The 19,817-nt window shown below is 43.6% G+C and overlaps 1 protein-coding gene across 1 annotated transcript in view; it reads right to left on the bottom strand.

The window, feature by feature from the left end:
• Sec24a (SEC24 homolog A, COPII coat complex component) overlaps positions 1-19,195 on the bottom strand; it is a 76,269-nt gene extending 57,074 nt beyond the window's left edge. The window contains exons 1-6 of the mRNA XM_045151904.1: positions 19,108-19,195; positions 9,378-9,839; positions 7,032-7,202; positions 5,212-5,289; positions 3,133-3,293; positions 2,439-2,611 (exon numbers count right to left, since the gene is read on the bottom strand). Coding sequence (XP_045007839.1) covers positions 2,439-2,611; positions 3,133-3,293; positions 5,212-5,289; positions 7,032-7,202; positions 9,378-9,839; positions 19,108-19,195 — 1,133 coding nt within the window. The remainder of the gene's footprint in view (positions 1-2,438; positions 2,612-3,132; positions 3,294-5,211; positions 5,290-7,031; positions 7,203-9,377; positions 9,840-19,107) is intronic.
• Positions 19,196-19,817: the final 622 nt, after the last annotated feature.

Genomic DNA, 19,817 nt, shown 5'->3' with positions numbered 1-19,817 from the left:
AGTCTATAAGCCAAAATAAATCCTTTTTTCCCACAAGCTACTCTTGGTCAGGTGTTTTCTGACAGCAATGTGAACCTGACTGCAACACTCAGCCACCTATTTAAAGCTGTATGGGCATTTGTTTGCAGCAGCAAGTGACCTTAGCACACTCATACACACACATACAAATTAAAAAAGAAAGTGGAAAAGTCCAAGTTCTACTCATAAATAATGAATGGTCTCTTCTTGGTTTCTGTATGAAACAGTTCACTTATGGTGGCTAGAAGTGCTGACATGTCCATTTTCTCCCTCTCAAATAAATAAGTAAATAAATAAAAACTTAATAAGTTAAGCTTTACTGAAGGTTCTAACAATACTATTTAAAACAGACGTGGTGCTCATAACTGTAACCACTGAAGCTGAGGGAGGAGGATCATGAATGGGGTTGAGGCCAACATGGGGCTACAGTGTGAGTTCTAATTCAATTTGGGCTAGAGTGAAACCCACAAGTAAACAGGCTCTTGGCTGGCTCCTGAACTTCAAGGTTTTGGTAAACTTCCCTTGTCTCAGACCAGCTGAGCTGAGATGAAAGGAGGACCCCCCCCCCCCCCACCTCCTGCCTTACCACCACATGGGCTCTCAACGCTCTCCTGCCCTCCACATGGCAGGGCATACTGCTTTCTTGTCTTTCATTCTCTCTCTCTTTTTTGCGGTTTACTTTTATTTTTATTTACTTGAGAGAGAAAGAGAAAGAGGCAGAGAGAGAATAGGCATGCCAGGGCCTCTAGCCATTGAAAATGAACTCTAGATATGTGTGCCCCTTGTGCATCTGGCTTACGTGGATCCTAGAGAATCAAACCAAGGTGCAGTCAAGTGCCTTAACCACTAAGCCATCTATCTCTCCAGCTCTCTTTCCTTCTCTTTAATCTAATAAACTACTTCAAAATACAAACTAACAAAGCAGATATGGTGGCACACGCCTTTAATCCCAGCACTCTGGAGGCAGAGGGAGGAAGATCACAGTGAGTTCAAGTCCAACCAGAGACTGCATAGTGAATTCCAGGTCAGCCTGGGCTACAGCAATACCCTATTTCAAAAAAAAAAAAAAAAAGAAACAAAAAGCATATTTTATAAAAAAAAAATTTTAGTCAGCACTCTATAAAATTATGGCATTTATGTAGGGAATAAAGAGCTGAGTATGGTGGTACATGTCTAAGGCTAAACTAAGAGAGTTTCAAATTTGAGGCTGGACTGGGCTACATAGCAAGACATAATCTTTAAAAAAACAAGGGGGGGAGGGACGGAGAGATAACTTAATGGTTAAGGCGCATGCCTGAAAAGCCTAAGTACCCAGGTTCAATTCTCTAGGTCCCACATAAGCTATCTGGTGGCGCATATGTCTGGAGTTCATTTGCAGTGGCTAGATGCCCTGGCTCGCCCATTCTCATTCTCTCCCTGACTCTAATATATATAAAAAAATTTTTTTTTGGAAAAAAAGGTAACAAAGGGCTGGAGAGATGGCTTAGCGATGAAGCGCTTGCCTACAAAGCCTAAGGACCAGTTCAAGGCTTGTTTCCCAGGACCCACGTTAGCCAGATGCACAAGGGGGCGCACACCTCTGGATTTCGTTTGCAGTGGCTGAAGGCCCTGGCGCACCCATTCTCTCTCTCTTTCTCTATCTGCCTCCTTCTCTGTCTGTTGCAGTCAAGCAAAATACCAGGCATGGTGGCAGCTGCCTGTAATCCTAGTACTTGGGAAGCAGAGACAGGAAGAACAGAAGTTCAAAGTCATCCTTGGTTACATAGTGAGTTTGATAGAACAAACAAAACAAGCCAGGCATGGTGGTGCACACCTTTAATCCCAGCACTTGAAAGGCAGAGGTAGGAGGATCACCCTGAGTTCGAGGTCACCCTGAGACTACATAGTGAACTCCAGGTCAGCCTGGGCCAGAGTGGGACCCTACCTCGAAAAAAAGAAAAAACGAAGTTAAGGCACTTGTCTGCAAAGCCAAAGGACCAAGGTTCAATTCCCTAGTACCCACGTAAAGCCAGATACAGAAGGTGACACATGCGTCTGAAATTTGATTGCAATAGCTAGAGGCCCTGGCATGCCAATACTCTCTTGCTCTCTTATAAAAAAAAGAAAGAAAGAAAGAAAGAAAGGAAGGAAGGAAGGAAGGAAGGAAGGAAGGAAGGAAGGAAGGAAGGAAGGAAGGAAGGAAGGAAGGAAAAAACACTTTTATGGGGAAAAAATGAACTAAGCAAGTAACAGATTTCTATCTGCTAACTTCATAACTTCTTTCACAAACTAAAGCTTATTCATATTAACTGAAATAAACAGACAGTCTATTTAAGACATGCATGATGCTAGATTGAATAAGAAAACTACATAGTGAATTCCAGGACAGCCTGGGCTAGAGTGAGACCCTACTTCAAAAACAAACAAACAAAAAGGCTTACTCTGGGTTACAGTTGAGTTTTTGGATGTCTTCATGTAGATTTGGAACTGGAGGCTGCAAAGGTGTCGAGGGAAGCATGTTTCTTTCTTGAAGAAGATTGACAACTCTTAGGCCCTCTGGATGCAGATTTAATCCACTCATGCTTGCAGTTAAATGATTAGCACCTAAGGAAGGCTATGTATAGATAATTTCTAAGTAAGTAACCTTTTTTTTCTCAATTTTTTTTTTTTTTTTTTTTTGAGGTAGGGTCTCACTCAGGTCCAGGCTGACCTGGAATTAACTCTGTAGTCTCAGGGTGGCCTTGAACTCACTGCGATCCTCCTACCTCTGCCTCCCGAGTGCTGGGATTAAAGGCGTGCGCCACCACGCCCGGCTTTTTTCTCAATTTTTATTAACATTTTCCATGATTAAAAAAAATATCCGTGGTAATACCTCCTCCCCCCCCCCAGTAAGTAACCTTTTTTAAGTATGTAGGGACTTTATTCATTCCTCACTAAACAAAACAAATGAAAAAAAAAAAAAGATAATATAGATTTCCTGGCCAATCTTTTGGTTCTGGAGAAATATACAAGTACAAAGGCTTTATAACATAATTATTCTCAATAGTTATAAAAAATGTTCAAGATACCTTCTAAAACTTCCTTCATATGTATGAAGTTTGGAACAAAAAGTACAAAATCAGTTTTAAAGTTTACCTGAGTAAAGGCTTGGGGGCCACTTAGGTAATTCAAGGAAGATGGTGGCATTCCGGCTGCGCTTGGTGGAGCTGTGTTCTGATAGCCAGGCGGCAAGGAGGGGTACGCACACCCAACGCTTCGGCTCATTTTGGGATTCTTACTGGTAAGCTGTGGTGTTGCTACAAACAAGGTCAGTTTAAGATGTATTTTATATTCCAGACTACTTCAAATCACCACACAGAAACATTAAATTATGGGATCTATTTATTTGCTGGCTTGTTTGTTTGAGAGAGAATACGGGTGCACCAGGTGCTCTTGCCACTGCATACTCCAGATGCATATGCCACCTTGTGCATCTGGCTTTAAGTAAATACAGGGGAATTAACCCAGGCTGACAGGCTTTGCAAAGAAGAGTCTTTAACCAGTAAGCCATCTCTCCAGCCCAAATCATGGGAATTATAACTCCAAATTCCTTGGATTAATTTAATAGTTTCATTTATAAATTTTGTAACATAAAGACGAACACTAGTGCCGGGTGTGGTGGCGCACGCCTTTAATCCTTGATCCCAGCACTCGGGAGGATCACCATGAGCTCGAGGCCACCCTGAGACTAGAGTGATTTCTAGGTCAGCCTGAGCTAGTGTGAGACCCTATCTCGAAAAAACAAACAAACAAACAAACAAACAAAAAACCCACTAGTAACAACCTAATAGCAATGATTAAAATTTCATTAACAGCCAGGCGTGGTGGCGCATGCCTTTAATCCCAAATCTCTGGAGGCAGAGGTAGGAGGATCACCACGATTTCAAGGCCACCCTGAGGCTACATTGTGAATTCCAGGTCAGCCTGAGCTACAATGAGACCCTACCTCGAAAAAACAAAACAAAAATAATAATAACAATAGTAATTAATGGAGCTAGAGAGGTGGCTCAGCAGTTAAAAGTGCATGCTTGCAAGGCCAGAAAGCCTGATAGCCTGGGTTCAAATCTCTAGTACCACATTAAGCCAAATACATAAAGGGACACATGCTTCTTGAGTTCATCTGCAGTGGCAGGAGGCTCTGGCGTGCCCATACTCATTTACCCTGCCTCTTTCTCTCTGTCAAATAAATAAATAAATAAAGAGCTGGGTGTTGAGGCACATGCCTTTAATCCCAGCACTCTCCTTTTCTCTATCTGCCCCTTTCTCTCTCTCTGTCTCAAATAAATAAATAAATATAAAAATAAATAAATAAACAAGGTCTGAAGAGAAGGCTCAGCAGTTAAGGTTCTTGCCTGCAATGCTTAATGACCCAAGTTCGGCTCCCCAGTACCTACATAAAGCCAGATGTACAAAGTGGTGTATGCATCTGGCGGAGTTTGTTTGCAGTGGCTAGAGACCCTGGTGTTCTCATTTTTTTCTCTCTCCCTCTCTTTCTCTCTCTCCTTAAAAATAAATATAGTTAAAAAAATCAATTTTCATAAATGATTAATAAAACCATAAAACACAAAAATGGGGTTTTTTTTAATTATTTTTTATTTTTCAAGGTAGAGTCTCACTCTAGCCTAGGCTGACCTGGAACTCACTATGTAGTCTCAGGGTGACCTCAAATTCACAGTGATCCTCCTACCTGTGCCTTCCAAGTGCTGAGATTAAAGGTGTACATCACCATGCCCAGCTCCACAAAAATAATTTTGGTGCAGTTAATTTACTTCCACAGTACAAGTTCAATTTTATATTCAAACTAAATTTTAATTTAAAACAAATAAAAAAATTTATTTTTTGGTTTTTCAAGGTAGGGTTTCACTCTAGCCCAGGCTGACCTGGAATTCACTATGTAGTCTCAGGGTGGCCTTGAACTCATGGTAATCCTCCTACCTTTACCTCCTGAGTGCTGGGATTAAAGGCGTGTGCAGCCACGCCCAGCAATTTAAAGCAACTTTAATGAATACATCCTAACATTCAAATTACAATACTAGCTAGATATAAACAAATATATCTCATTGATTAAAATATAGTTACCACATAGTAAAAATGAACTTTTTCCTTAGTTTCCTGCAATGAATACTTATTCTATAATCAGAAAAAGATTGGTAAGAAACTTTCATAGCATCTCACCCAAGAAGCCACCTCCTTCAATTTCATCATAAGTACTATGGCCCACCATAGATCCATTATTGGCATTAGATATAACACCTAAGAAGAAAGTTCATTAACAAAATTTAAATCAGAATATGAGTACAATTTCTTCAAGATATAAATATTTAATATTTTAAATTATTCAAATAGCCTGTCAAATGTCAAATATGGGCTGGAAAGATGGCTTAGCAGCTAAGGTTTTTGCCTGCAAAGCCAAAGGAACCAGGCTTGATTCCCCAGTACCCATGTAAGCTAGATGCACAAAGTGGCACAGGCATCTGGAGTTCTTTTGTAGGAGCTGAAGGTCCTGGCTCACCCATTCATATTCATTCTCTCTTTCTCTGTCAAATAAAGTAAGTAAATACAAAATAAATAAATTTTCTAAAAAGTTATAAAAATTTCCAGTGAAAATAAACAAACAAGCAAACTACTTTTATCATGGAAGAAAGCCATAACCAAGAGCCAGGTAGTTTTGTTTTTTTTTTTTAGGTAGGGTCTTGCTCTAGCCCAGGCCTGGAATTCACTTTGTAGTCCCAGGCTGGCCTGGAACTCAAGGCAATCCTCCTATCTCTGCCTCCCTAGTACTGGGATTAAAGGCATGTACCACCACACTTGCCTTCTTTTTAAAGTGTTTTTTTTTTTTCCCTTTTTAATTTATTTATTTTCAAGGAGAGAGAGAGAATGGGCACACCAGGGCCTCTAAATGTTGCAAACAAACTCCAGATGCATGCACTACTTTGTGCATCTGGTTTACCATGGGTACTGGGGAATCAAACCTGGGTCATTAGGCTTTACAGGCAAGCATCTTAATAAATAAATAAATATTGTTTATGTTCAATAGCAGGATATAGGAAATGTGTTCACACTTTGTTTTCCTATGCCATGTCTCTCTTTCTCTTTCCCTTTGGTTTTATGAAGCAGGGTCTCACTCTAGCCCTCTTGCCAGGCTGACCTGGAACCCACTCTGTAATCCCAGGCTAGCTATAAAAAATGTCCAGGTGAGGGCTGGAGGGATGGCTTAGCAGTTAAGGTGTTTGCCTGTAAAGCCAAAGAACCCACGTTTGAGTCCCCAGGACCCCCGCTAGCATAAGGGGGCGCACACATCTGGAGTTCATTTGCAGTAGATGGAGGCCTTGGCATGCCCATTCTCTCTCTCTCTCAATCTCTCTCGCCCCCTTTCTCTGTCAAATAAATAATTAAAAATTAAAAATATGTCCAGGTGACAGGTGAAAACCAGAAACAAAAGATAGCAAACTACTTTTATCATGGATGAAAGCCATAACCAAGAGCCAGGTCCTTTTCTTTTGGGGGGGGCGTTGAGGTAGGGTCTCACTCTAGCCCAGGCTGACCCAGAATTCATGGCCTTGAACTCACAGCAATCCTCCTACCTCTGCCTCCTGAGTGCTGGGTTTAAAGGTGTGTATCACCACACCCGGCTCTCAATTATTTTAAACTAATCCAAATATCATGTCCAAAGAAGCAGGAATCCTCTTACATTCACACCTAAAAGGCTAAAGAAATTTTTTAAAACTCTGGACAGTAACAAACTGACCTTGTTCTTTTTAAATATATTTTTAAATTTTATTAGCTTATTTATTTGCAAGCAGGAAGGCAGGGAGGGAATAGGTGCACCAGGGCCTCCAGCCACTGCAAACAAACTCCAGATGCATGTACCACCTTGTGCATCTGGCTTTACATGGGCACTGAGGAATTGAACCCAGGTTGTTAGGCTTTGCAGGCATGCTCTTTAACCATTGAGCCATCTCTCCAGTCCTGGCTTTGTCTTTTGATTAGCCTACCTTCTTGGTTGACAGCTGAATTAAATGAAAGTGGAGGTGCAGCTCTAGATGATGGCTTCTGGGGCAAGGGGCCCCTTGGAGGAGGTGGATGGCCAGCTGGAGGGGGCCCAGGAGGAGCTCCTGGTTGGAAAGTGGTAGGCAGAGGTGGATTCTGTAAGGGAAGTGCAGAACCTATGGAAACATGGGTTTTTTACATGTCATGTACTTGATCAAAGGCCCCAGTCTTTATATAAGCTGAGCAATCTCTAAATGTAGTCACCAAATCAACAGAGAAGTTAACTTTCTAAATGCACAACATTATGCATGTCTTAACTCTTTCCTCCTATGCGTATCTACAATATAAATCAACCAGCTACCTGTGATCTTATTAGTAAGGAAGCTAGAATTGGAAGGTCAGCAAGCTGCATGCCAAACTGAGGTATAGTGAGACCCTGTCCCCCAAAACAAAAATAACACAATACTCAATCACTTCAAAGGTAAAAAAATGTGGCTTATTAACTGCTCACTAACTGAACAAAGAAGTTCAGAGACCATATATAGATTCAAGTGACTCAACAGCTGCTTTACATGATGCTAGGGACTGAACACAGGCATGTTAGCTACTCTATCCAATGAGCTTTATCTGTAACCCTCCAAAAACACCTTTGCGCCAGGCATGGTGGTGCACGCCTTTAATCCCAGCACTAGGGAGGCAGAGGTAGGAGGATCGCCAAGAGTCTGAGGCCACCCTGAGACTACATGGTGAATTCCAGGTCGGCCTGGGCTAGAAGGAGACTCTACCTCAAAAAAACAAAACAAGGGCTGGAGAGATGTCTTAGCGGTTAAGCACTTGCCTGTGAAGCCTAAGGACCCTGGTTCGAGGCTCGGTTCCCCAGGTCCCACTTTAGCCAGATGCACAAAGGGGCGCACGCGTCTGGAGTTCCTCTGCAGAGGCTGGAAGCCCTGGAGCGCCCATTCTCTCTCTCACCCTCTATCTGTCTTTCTCTCTGTGTCTGTCGCTCTCAAATAAATAAATAAAAAGTGAACAAAATTATTTAAAAAAAAACCAAAAAAGCAAAAACATCTTTGCAAAGGTAGGATCTTACTCTAACCCAGGCTAACCTGGAATTCAGTATGCAGTCTCAGGGTGGCCTTGAACTCACAGCAATCCTCCTACCACTGGCTCTTAAGTGTTGGGATTAAAGGCGTATGCCACCACACCCGGCTCAAAAGTATCTTTATACTGTTAAATTCTCGAGAGCCAAATTGAAAAATCTTTGTAATTAATAAACCTTACTACTCTCAGCAAGAATACTCAGTGTCATGTGAAAAGTAAAGATAAAGACTACTGCCCCGTAACCCCCTTATCAAAGGCACACCCACACAATCTAAGGCAATACAGACAATTCAAGGAGCAAAGGGGCAAGGTTCACTACTAGCCCAGCACTCCTGAGAATGTGAGACGCATCTGGCCGCACAGATGCAGCAACTTAACGTTTAACAAGGTACACGTAAGCAAGCCGGGCGGGGTGGCGCACGCCTTTAATCCCAGGAGGCAAAGGTAGAAGGACTACCATGAGTTCAAAGCCAGCCTGAGACAACATAGTGAATTCTAGGCCAGCCTGGGCTACAGTAAAACCCTACCTCATGGGGGAAAAAAAAGTAAGCTTATAGGGACTTGTCATTTTTAGAAGAGTTTTGTGAATTCAGAATATGCTACATCTCATAAAATGGATGTTATTTTTTTTCCAAATCTGACTAGTTCCTCTCCTTTTTTTTTTTTTTAACCAGTACTAAGGATTGAGCCCAAGGCCTTACACTTGCTATGTAAGTGTCAAGTTGATTAATTCTTCTTTACAACACTAAGAATTAGAGTTTCAAACTTGGCTTTCTCAGATTCCCTAAAGCTTATTAATATAAGGATGTAGAAGGTGGCCTATTAAGGACAAAAAAAACGGAAATCTTATTATGAGGGCTAGAAACATGGTATCATTCTGTAGCCTAGGCAGGCTTTAAACTCTTACCTGTCCTCCTGACTCAGCCTCTCAAGTGCTAGTATACAGGCATAAGCCAACAAACCAAACTTGATACAGTTGGGGTTTTTTTGGTTTTTCAAGGTAGGGTCTCGCTCTGCCCAGGCTGACCTGGAATTCACTATGTAGTCTCAGGGTGGCCTCGAACTCATGGCAAGACTACCTCTGCCTCCCAAGTGCTGAGATTAAAGGCATGTGCCACCACGCCTGGCAGGAGTAATTTATTTGAGACAATAAAAAAGTCAATCATTTCTCATATGTTGTTAGGGCTTCAAGCATCTACACATGCAAAGTCTCACGTTTCTACATTGAAGCACTCCTAGACGAACAGTACCTGATTTTATGAAGCTACTCTGCAGTGAGGGGTCTCCAGAAGAAACACACTGATGATTTGTTAAACTCGTGTTCCCAGATACTGCTGGTTGGGACACACGAGGACAGTGGTTTGTCTGTGACCCAGTGGATGGGTAGTTATGTTGCCAATTCAGAGGTGGTGGCTGATTTGCGCCAGGCAGAAAATTACCAGAAGGCATCAGTGAAGCAGCTGGGTTCTGAGAAGCAGGGAGTGGCATTTGAGGAACAGGACCACTGTGTAGTGAAGGTGTTGATGGATTAGAAGCCACAGGTGGTCTAGTAAGAGTCTGCCCAGGTCCCTGAGAACCACCAGAGTTAGACTGTCCAGGAAAGGCAGTCAAAGTCTTTGCTGGCATGAGATGAGGGTAGGCTCCTGGAAGCTGGGGATTATATCCTTGGCCCACTGACAGGTGTGAAGACATCAGTGCATTGTGGACAGGACCTTTCAACAAGACAAGAGGAAAAATTAGTCACACAAATAAATAGTAGCAATACTTTGACTGTGAGTTCGAGGCCAGCCTGAGACTACATAGAGAATCCCAGTCAGCCAGGGCTAGAGCGAGATGTTACCTTGGGGAAAAAAAAAATACAAATAACAGCAGCAACAAAAAACCAGGAAGATTTAACACATTACCAACAAAAGACAGCCCACGGGCTGGAGACATGGCTCAGCAGTAAAAGGTGCTTGCGTGCAAAGCCTACTGCCCAGGTTTGAGTCCCCAGTGCCCATGTTAAGCTAGATGCACCAAGTGGCACATGCAGCTGGACTTCATTTGCAGTAGCAAGAGTCCACCCAGTATCTCTCGTTCTGTCACTATCCTTGTAAATAAATTTATTTTTTTTTAATTTTTTTAACAAAGACAAACCAATGAAAAATAAGCAAAGGTGAAGAAAGTGTTTTTTTTTTTTTTTTCCAGTAATGTACCCACTGGTAAGCTGCCCACACTCTGGTAAATAACACTCTACCCATGGCCATGCAAGTAACCCTGATTAAACTCAGTGAGTCACAAAAGAGAAAAGAAGGCATCAAAGTAGAAGAGAGTCTAGAGGGGAAGAAGGGGCTCCACAGGAGGGTATGGAGGGGATCAAAAGAAGGTAACAGGAAATGAATATGATTTAAAAAACACTACATATATGTACAAAGACTATAAATAAATAATTTTTAAAAATATAAATAAGGGACTGGAGAGATGGTTTAGCAGTTAAACGCTTGCCTGTGAAGCCTAAGGACCCCAGTTCAAGGCTCAATTCCCCAGGACCCATGTTAGCCAGATGCATAAGGGAGCACATGTGTCTGGAGTTCATTTGCATTGGCTGGAGGCCCTGGTGTGCCCATTCCCTCTCTCTCTCCCTCTCTCTCTCTCTCTCTCTCTCTCTCTGTTGTCGCTTTCAAATAAATAAAAATAAACTGTGTGTGTGTGTGTGTGTGTGTGTGTGTGTGTGTGTGTATGTATGTATGGGCTGGGGAAATGACTTAATGGTTAAGGCATTTGCCTGCAAAGCCTAAGGACCCTGGTTCAATTCCTCAGTACCCACGCAAGCCAGATACACAAGGGACACATATGTCTGGAGTTCGTTTGCAGTGGTTGGAGGCCCTGGCACACACATTCTTTCTTTCTCTCTGCCTCTTCCTCTGTCTGTCTCTCTCTCAAATAAATAAATAAATAAATAAATAAATAAATAAATAAATAAATAGAATACTATATATGTATGTGTGTGTATATATGTACGTATGTACATATGTATATTGTCTGGTATGGTGGCACATGCCTTTAATCCCACAACTTGGGAGGCAGAGGAAGGAGGATCACCATGAGATTGAGGCCACCCTGAGAATAGTAAATTCTAGGTCAGCCTGGGCTAGAGTGAGACCCTAACTCAAAAAAAAAAAAAAAAAAAAAAGTATACTAGCTACATACATTTAATAGAACAATCTGACATTTGAGAACACAGAAACATTCAACACCTACACATTACCTAATTAATTAATTAATTGAGAGAGAGCGAGAGAGAGAGAGAGAGCGAGCACGCAAGGCAGATAAAGAGTGGGTGCACCAGGATCACTATCCACTAAAAACAAACTCCAACGACGGGTGTGGTGGTAAACACCTTTAATCCAAGCACTTGAGAGACAGGTAGAAGGATGGCTGTAAGTTTGAAGCCATCCTGAGACTACATAGTGAATTCCTGGTCAGCCTGAGCTAGAGTGAGACACTACCTCAAAAAACCAGAAAAAAACAAAGAAAAAAAAAAAAAAAACTCCAGATGCATGGGCCACCTTGTGCACCTGGTTTCATGAGGTTTCTGGGGAACTGAATCTGGGTCCTTAGGCTTCGCAGGTAAGCGTCTTAGCTGCTAAGCCATCTCTGCAGCCCACATTACCTAAATTTAATAAAAGGCTGGGGATATAGCTCAATGACAATGTGCTTGCCTAGCATATGTGAGGCCCTGAGCTCAATCCCCATAACTATATAAATAAATAAAAGAAAAATTTTAATTAAAATTAAAACATTAACAGAAATATGAGTGATAAAGGGCAAAAAAAAAAAAAAATCAGAGGCTGGGAAGATGACTCAGTGATTGAAAGCACTTGCTTACAATGCCTGCAGGCCAGGATTCAATTCCCTCACCCACATAATCCAGATGCAAAAAGTGGTTCAAACACCTGGCATTTGTTTGTAGCAACAAAAGGCTCTGGTGTACCCATGCATGCATACACACACACACACACACACACACACACACACAAGTAACTAAATTTAAGAAAATTTTATCTATTTATTTAATAGAGACAGAGAGTGAATATGGGTATGCCAGGGTCTCTTTTACCACTCTAAATGAACTCCAGATGCACATGCCACTTTGCGCACCTGGTTTTACATGGGTACTGGAGAACTGAACCCAGGATGGTAGGTTTTGCAACCAAGCACCTTTGAGCCATCTCTCTGGCCCCTAAATAAATAAATAAATAAATAAAATGTAAGAAGGAGATTTAATGAAGAATAACATTTTAAAGCCAGACATACGTCTTTAATCCTAGCACTTGGGAGACAGAGGTAGGAGGAGCACCATGAGTTTGTGGCCACCCCTAAGACTACATAATAAATTCCAGATCAGCCTGGGCTAGAGCAAGACCTTACATTGAAAAAAAAAAAAAAGAAAAAAACAAATAATAATAATAATAGTTTCCCGCCCAAAAGACTCAGCAGGATTCTAGCACATGCATCAGTATCAATCTCATGTACGCACACTTGTCACGGGCTTCAGGATGAACTTTACGAAACTTAGAAACCATCAATATGAGCTGGGCATGGTGGCAGACTATAGTTCCAGCACTTGGGAGGCAGAGGCAAAGGTTTCGCTGTAAGTTTGAGGACAGCCTGGTCTGTAAAAAATTTCCAGGTCACGGGCTGGAGAGAAGGCTTAATAGTTAAAGTGCTTGCCTATGAAGCCTAAGGACCAGGTTCGATTCCCCAGTGCCCACATAAAACAAATACACAAGGTGGCACATGCATCTGGAGTCTGTATTTTTTTGCAGCAGGAGGCCCTGGTGCATTCATCTTCTTTGCACTCCTCCCCTTGCAAATAAATTAGTGTGTGTGCTGATGTTAGTTCTATGGTAGGTAGAGTACTTGCCTATACCCTATGTGAAACAATATTCTATTCTCAGTATTCAAAAAAACACAAAAGTAAGCCAGATATGGTGGTATATGCCTTTAATCCCAACACTTGGGAAACAGGTAGGAGGACTGCCATGAGTTTGAGGACAATCTGGGCTACAGAATGAGTGCCTGGTCAGCCTGGGCATGAGTGAGACATACATACATACATATATATATATATATATATACACCCCCCCAAGGTAGGGTCTCACTCTGGTCCAGGCTGACCCGGAATTCACTATGTAGTCTCAGGGGGGCCTTGAACTCACGGCAATCCTAGCTCTGCTTCTCAAGTGTTGGGATTAAAGGCGTGTGCCATCACGCTTAAAATTTTTGACATTTTTAAAAATTTGTTTTATTTATTTATTTGAGAGTGACTGACAGAGAAAGAGGCAGAGAGAGAGACAGAAAGAATGGGCATGCTAGGGCCTCCAGCCACTGCAGCCGAACTCCAGACGTGTGTGGCCCCTTGTGCATCTGGCTAATGTGGGTCCTGGGGAACCGAGCCTTGAACCAGGGTCCTTAGACTTCACAGGCAAGCACTTAACCTCTAAGCCATCTCTCCAGCCCGGTTCTATTTTTTTTTTAATATGTATTTTTATTTTATTTATTTGAGAGAGAAAGAGGTAGAGAGTGAGAGAGAGGATGGGTGCGCCATGGCCTCCAGCCACTGTAAACAAACTCCAGATGCATGTACCACATTATGCATCTGACTTAAGTGGGTCCTGGAGAATTGAACCAGGATCCTTTGGCTATGCAGGCAAGTGCCTTAACTGCTAAGCCATCTCTCCAGCCCTCTTAAAAAAAAATTATTTATTTAACTTAGACAGAGAAAGGGAATGAATGAGAATGGGTGTACCAGGGCCTCCAGTCACTGTAAATGAGCTCCAGACGCATGCACCACCTTGTACATCTGCTTACATGGGAAATCCAACCTGGGTCCTTAGGCTTCACAGGCAAAAGCCTTAACTGGTAAGCCATCTCTCCAGCCCCACTTCTTGCCTAGTTCTTGGTTCTTTATGTGGGTAAATGCTTCTGCTTCATTCTCCCAGGTCCCTGGCATTATAGACCTGTGCCACCAGAGTGGGCTCCCCAGGACCCATGTTAGCCAGATGCACAAGGGGGCACACATATCTGAAGTTTGTTTGCAGTGGCTGGAAGCCCTGGCATGCCCATTCTCTCTCTCTCTCTATCTGCTTCTTTCTCTCTCTCTCTGTCACTCTCAAATAAATAAATAAAAATGAACAAATTAAAAAAAAAAAAAGCATGCGCCACCACATCTGGCCTTAAATGTGGTTTAATTTAAAAAAAATAGAACCAAGAGAAGAGCTGGCTGTGGTGGTGCACACCTTTAATCAGGTAGAGGTAGGTGGATCACTGTGAGTTCAAGGCCACCCTGAAACTACATAGTGAACTCCAGGTCAGCCTGCAGTAGAGCAAGACCTTACCTGAAAAAAAAACAAAGAAACCAAAAAAGAACCCAAAAGAAAATTCTGAGCCTTGATTCAAGATCTGGTACTGGAATCAAGCACAGTAACAGGAGTTGGGTAAAAACCTGGACTTAAATCTAGGTCCACAGTTTAGAACCTGTGTGACCTTGAGCTAGTTACTTAACCACTCATGACAGGAAACTGTCAGTAAAAATAACAGTTCTTACCTCACAGAGCTGTTGAAAGGATTACATGAGATTATGCATAATGCAATTGAGCACAGTGCCCGGGCACACAGTAAGCAAACAGTTTGTTAGTTCTTATCACTGCCTCTTTCTGAAGCTTCATGCATCAATGTGGTACATTCTTGTTTTCTTTTTTGCAGTGCTGGGCATGCACCCAGGGCCTTGCACATGGTAGGCAAACATTTTGCCTCTAAGCTATATCCCCAATCTACAATGTGTACGCTGTAAGAGAGGTATGCAACAAGTTTTATAGGAGTCCAGTTACTGTCCACACTGAAAACACTATCATCAGTAGGGGTAATAGTCAGTATTAGTGACCAGGTATATGCTTATTCAGAATATATTTTATTGCTGAAAATTCCTTATATTAAATACACAATCATCAGCAATGATTTATATCAAGTGAAACAGACATTAGTACAAGCCTAGCACTTCAATTACTGACCTCCTTAAAGTCTACTACACATTCTATTATTTGGCTGATCATATTGTGAAGAAACCCACAGAAGAAAAGAATCTGAAAAAAAGTTGAAAGTAAGTTCTAATGTTACTATAAGTAAATCAATACATATTTAGTGAATTAAGTTGTAAAATACCCAGTTTGAAAACTTTTGTTCAGCAAAATGTTGTTAATGCCTAAAATGTGCAAGATACTGTACGGGTAGTGAATGGAAAGTCTTATTTTACGATGTCACACTATAAAAGGGAAAGGAGAACAGCCTTCTCATCCTCCCCCTCCATGGAATAAGAAAACTTTACAAAGAAATGAAGTTAATACATCTACAGCTGCCAACTGCCTGGAAAGGTGACTCAAACAGCGAACACACCAGCTATGGGACAGTGGCACCATTATTTGCCTTCAGTCTCATTACATGATAATCAGATTAAGTTCGCTTAGCCTTGCAGCATATCAGTTTTTTGCAAATGAAATATGTATACACAAAGACCTGCCTAGACAATCTTTAGATTGTAATGCAGTGTTACAACCTATCACAGAGCAGAACAGCTTCATATGGGAGGAATACTGTAGTACCATGATGTCAGACAACATGAAGGCAACATACAGGAAAATGATCATTATCAGTAAATCTTTATTAACATTTTATTTATTTACTTATTTGAGAGGGAGGGAGGAAAGGAGGTGAGAGAGGCATATACAGAGAGAGAGAAAGGGTACATAAGAAGGGCCTCCAGCCACTGCAAACAAATTCCAGACACATGTGCAACCTTGTGCATCTGGCTTAGGTAGGTACTAGGGAATCGAACCTTGGTCCTTAGGCTTCACAGGCGAGCATCTTAACCATCTCTCCAGCCCATAGTTATCTTTTGATTAAATCTCAGAAACAAGCCAGGCATGGTGGCGTACATCTTTCATCCCAACACTTGGGAGGCAGAATTAGGAGAATCGCCATGAGTTCGAGGCCAACCTGACAGTGCGTAGTGAATTCCAGGTCAGCCTGAGCTAGAGTGAGACCTACTTCGAAAAACAACAACAAAAAAAAAAAATCTCAGAAACATCTGAAGATCTAACTTACTATAATATTGGACTTATGCAAGCTACATTTAGTCTATAACTTGTATAGCTTGAGTTCTCAATAAAATACATGTGTGTATACACACACACACACACACACACATATATGTATGGATGTATATACATATACACACACACATACATACATACATACACATTTTATTTTTTCCTAAGGTAGGGTCTCGCTCTAGCCAACTGGAATTCACTATGTAGTCTCAGGGTGGCCTCAAACTCATGGTGATCCTACCTCTGCCTCCTGAGTGCTGCGATCAAAGGCCTCAGTAGAATATTTAATATTTATTTTTAGCGGGGAGGGAGAAGTATATGTGCATCAGGGACTTCTGCCACAGCAAACAAACTCCAAACACACACACTGCCTTGTCACTTTGTGCATCTGGCTTCATGTGGGTGCAGGGGAACTGGAGCTAGGCAAGCAGACTTTGCAAGGAAGCACCTTTAACCACTGAGCCTCTCCAGCCCCTGCAAAGAGCATATCATAGTAACAACTGTGGCCTTGAAAAGTCAGCCAAAAGCAGATGGTAGCATTAAACCTGTATTTACTTATTTTGGGGCAGGATCTCATTGTAGCCCATGCTGACTTAGAACTCACTCTGCAGCCCAAACCTCCAACTCACAGCGATCTTCCTAACTCAGCTGCTATCATCTTCCCAAAAGGCTCTGGACAATCTATGACCAGGAGTGCTTTCTTAGTCTCTCTTATCCCCACAGTCAGAATTTAGAAGATGTGCAACAAATGTTTGTCCTCCATCAAATTAACAAAGTGAACCAGGCATAGAAACCCTCACACAGTAATTCCAGCACTCCACACCTGAGGCATGAAGACTGCTGCAAGCTCCATGCCAGCCTGGGCTACAGAATGAGCCCTGGTCTCAAAAAATAAACAAACTAGACGGGTGTGGTGGCTCACGCCTTTAATCCCAGCACTGAGGAGGTAGAGGTAGGAGGATTACTGTGAGTTCAAGGCCCGCCTGAGGCTACAGAGTGAATTACATGTCAGTCTGAGCTAGAGAGGGACCCTACCTCGAAAAAAATAAAATAAAATAAACAAACAAACTGGCTGGGCGGTGGTACATGCCTTTAATCCCAGCACTCAGGAGGCAGAGGTAGGAGGATCCTGTGAGTTCGAGGCCACACTGAGACTACATGGTGAATTCCAAGTCAGCCCGGGCTAGAGTGCGACCCTACCTTGAAAAACCAAAAAGAACCCACCTAAAATCAATAAAGTGACATCTCCAATGGAACACATTACAATGAATGAATTCCTTTAACATTTCAAAATTATGACGACCATACTCAGAAGCACATCTGCAGGATTTGCAATTTAAAGTTTATGAAAATGTACAACTTGCCAGTTGTGGTGGCACATACCTTTTAATCCTAGCACTCAGAATGCACAGGTAGAAGGATTGCTGAGGGTTCGAGGCCACCCTGTGACTACAGTGAATCAGCCTGGGCTACAGTGAGACCCTACTTTAAAAAAAAAAAAAAAAAAAAGAATGTGCAATTTATAAGGAAAGCCCATAGCCATGTGACATCTTACTTTTTTTCACCTTAAAGTGAATGATTGCATCCTAGTGTTACTAAATATCACAAAATAAATATAATTTACATTATCTGTTACTGTACGCTTGAGGAAGAACAACTGATTCAAGTTAACCACCTTTCAGCGCCTATTTCCCACTATTCCTGCTTCCACCCACATAGCTGCCCACCATAGACATTTCTAAGAGTCCTACAAAGAACCTTCTTTGTAAAGAAAACACTAGTCTTCTCTAAAGGCAATGGAAACTAGCAATTTTAGCTCTGGTTATTTTCTCCAATTTCCCAGCAATCTTCAATTTCAACAGGGACATTAAGTACTTCGGTATTAGTCTACTAGCCTTATTCTCATAAAACAAGGATTCATTTAATAAACTGGTAAGTAGGCAAGCTGTTGGCAGAAAATTTGTCTTTCTCTACAATGACAATTAAAATAATCTTAACAAATCACAATGTAGGAAGAGTTAAGGAATCCTAGAAGAGGCATCAAATTATAAAACAAGCTATAAGACACTCATACGCCAAATGACTGTAATAGTGCCACATGTACACACCCAGAGTTGTGTCTATGTTCCAACTTAGGCCCCCAGAAAGGAACGAGGAGCCTCTTTTTTTGGGGGGAGGGTGGTTTCAAGGTAGAGCCTGGCTGCTGACCTGGAATTCACTATGTAGTCTCAGGCTGGCCTCGAACTCACAGAGATCCTCCTACCTCTGCCTCCCAAGTGCTGGGATTAAAGGTGTGGAGCCTCTCTTTTAACTGGCTCTTCCATGGCTGAAAAACTGACGATGAGCCTCGCGGACAGTTCGGGGAAAGCTCATTAGAGGAAGATTCTTGGAGAGATAAGTAGCCCGTAAAGAGGTCGAGCAAAGACAGTCATTCATTCATTCGTCTCGGTACACTGGGAGTGATCAGTAACTACGACCCTCACCCACTGTGAGCCTGAAGAAGTGAGATGAGTCAGACTGACCAGGCCTTGCCCTCCAGGCCACTGCGGTGAGGTGGCACGGAGGGGGATGGCACCCTGACATCAAGCCTAACCTTGTTTTGAGGAATTGACCGAACCTGTGATTTTTCTCTTCTTTTTCTGCAGCCCGCTTGTCCGAAACCAGGCGTCCCATCAGCAGGTGCCCCTCGAGGGTCCGCGGACCGGGTGAACGCAGCCTGGACGAGCGGGGGTCACTGCCCGGGCGCCCACCAGTCCCCGAGGACGACCCCGACCGACCGGGAAGGAGGTGACCGTCTCCTTGGGGGGGCTCCCCGCCTCCCCGCGGCACTCACCGTTGCTGTAGACCGAGCCGGAGGCCGACGCGGCCCCGTTCTGGGGCGGCAGGCCGGGCGCAGAGGCCGGGATGCCCGGCTGAGACATGCCGGCGGCCCGGCGAGTCGGAAGGGGCTGGTCCGCGGCGGACGCCGGCGCCGAGCCGAGGGTGGACGCGGACGGAGGGCAGGGCGACGGACGGACGCCGGCGCATCAAGCCCGGAGTCCGCAGCCCGCCGGCGGCCGCGGCCTGGCTTGGGACGCCGAGGTCGAGGGCTCAGGGCCGGGGCGGAGGAGAAGGGGAACGGCGAACGCGGGTCCGGGAGAGCGCAGCCGATCCCGAGGGGAGGGACGCCCCGGGCGGAAGTGCCTGTCAGCCGCTCGCCGCGCAGGCGCGCTGCGGACACGTGGCACTTCCGGCTCCGGGCTCTGGGCGGCCGCGGGCCGCGGGTGTCGTCTCGTGGCCGGGCTGTCCCCGGAGCCACCTGACGGCGCTTCGGGCGTCCCCCGCCCGCGACCGCGCTCCGACTCGCCCGCCACGTCACTGGGTCCCACCGCCGGCCGGAAGTGGCGTGTGTCACCGCTGCGGAATTCCCCGCCGCGGCGAGCGTCGCCTCGCGGGCTGAGTGCGGGCCTGCGCGGCCGCTCTCTCGTGAGCACCGGCACCGGACGACCGCGCCTGTGCCCGAATTAAAAAAATAAAATAAAGGTGTTGGGAGTAGGACAGGCG

The sequence above is a fragment of the Jaculus jaculus genome, chromosome 6, assembly GCF_020740685.1.
Source record: "Jaculus jaculus isolate mJacJac1 chromosome 6, mJacJac1.mat.Y.cur, whole genome shotgun sequence".
NCBI lineage: Eukaryota > Metazoa > Chordata > Mammalia > Rodentia > Dipodidae > Jaculus > Jaculus jaculus.
This window is presented reverse-complemented; position numbering and strand designations above follow the sequence as displayed.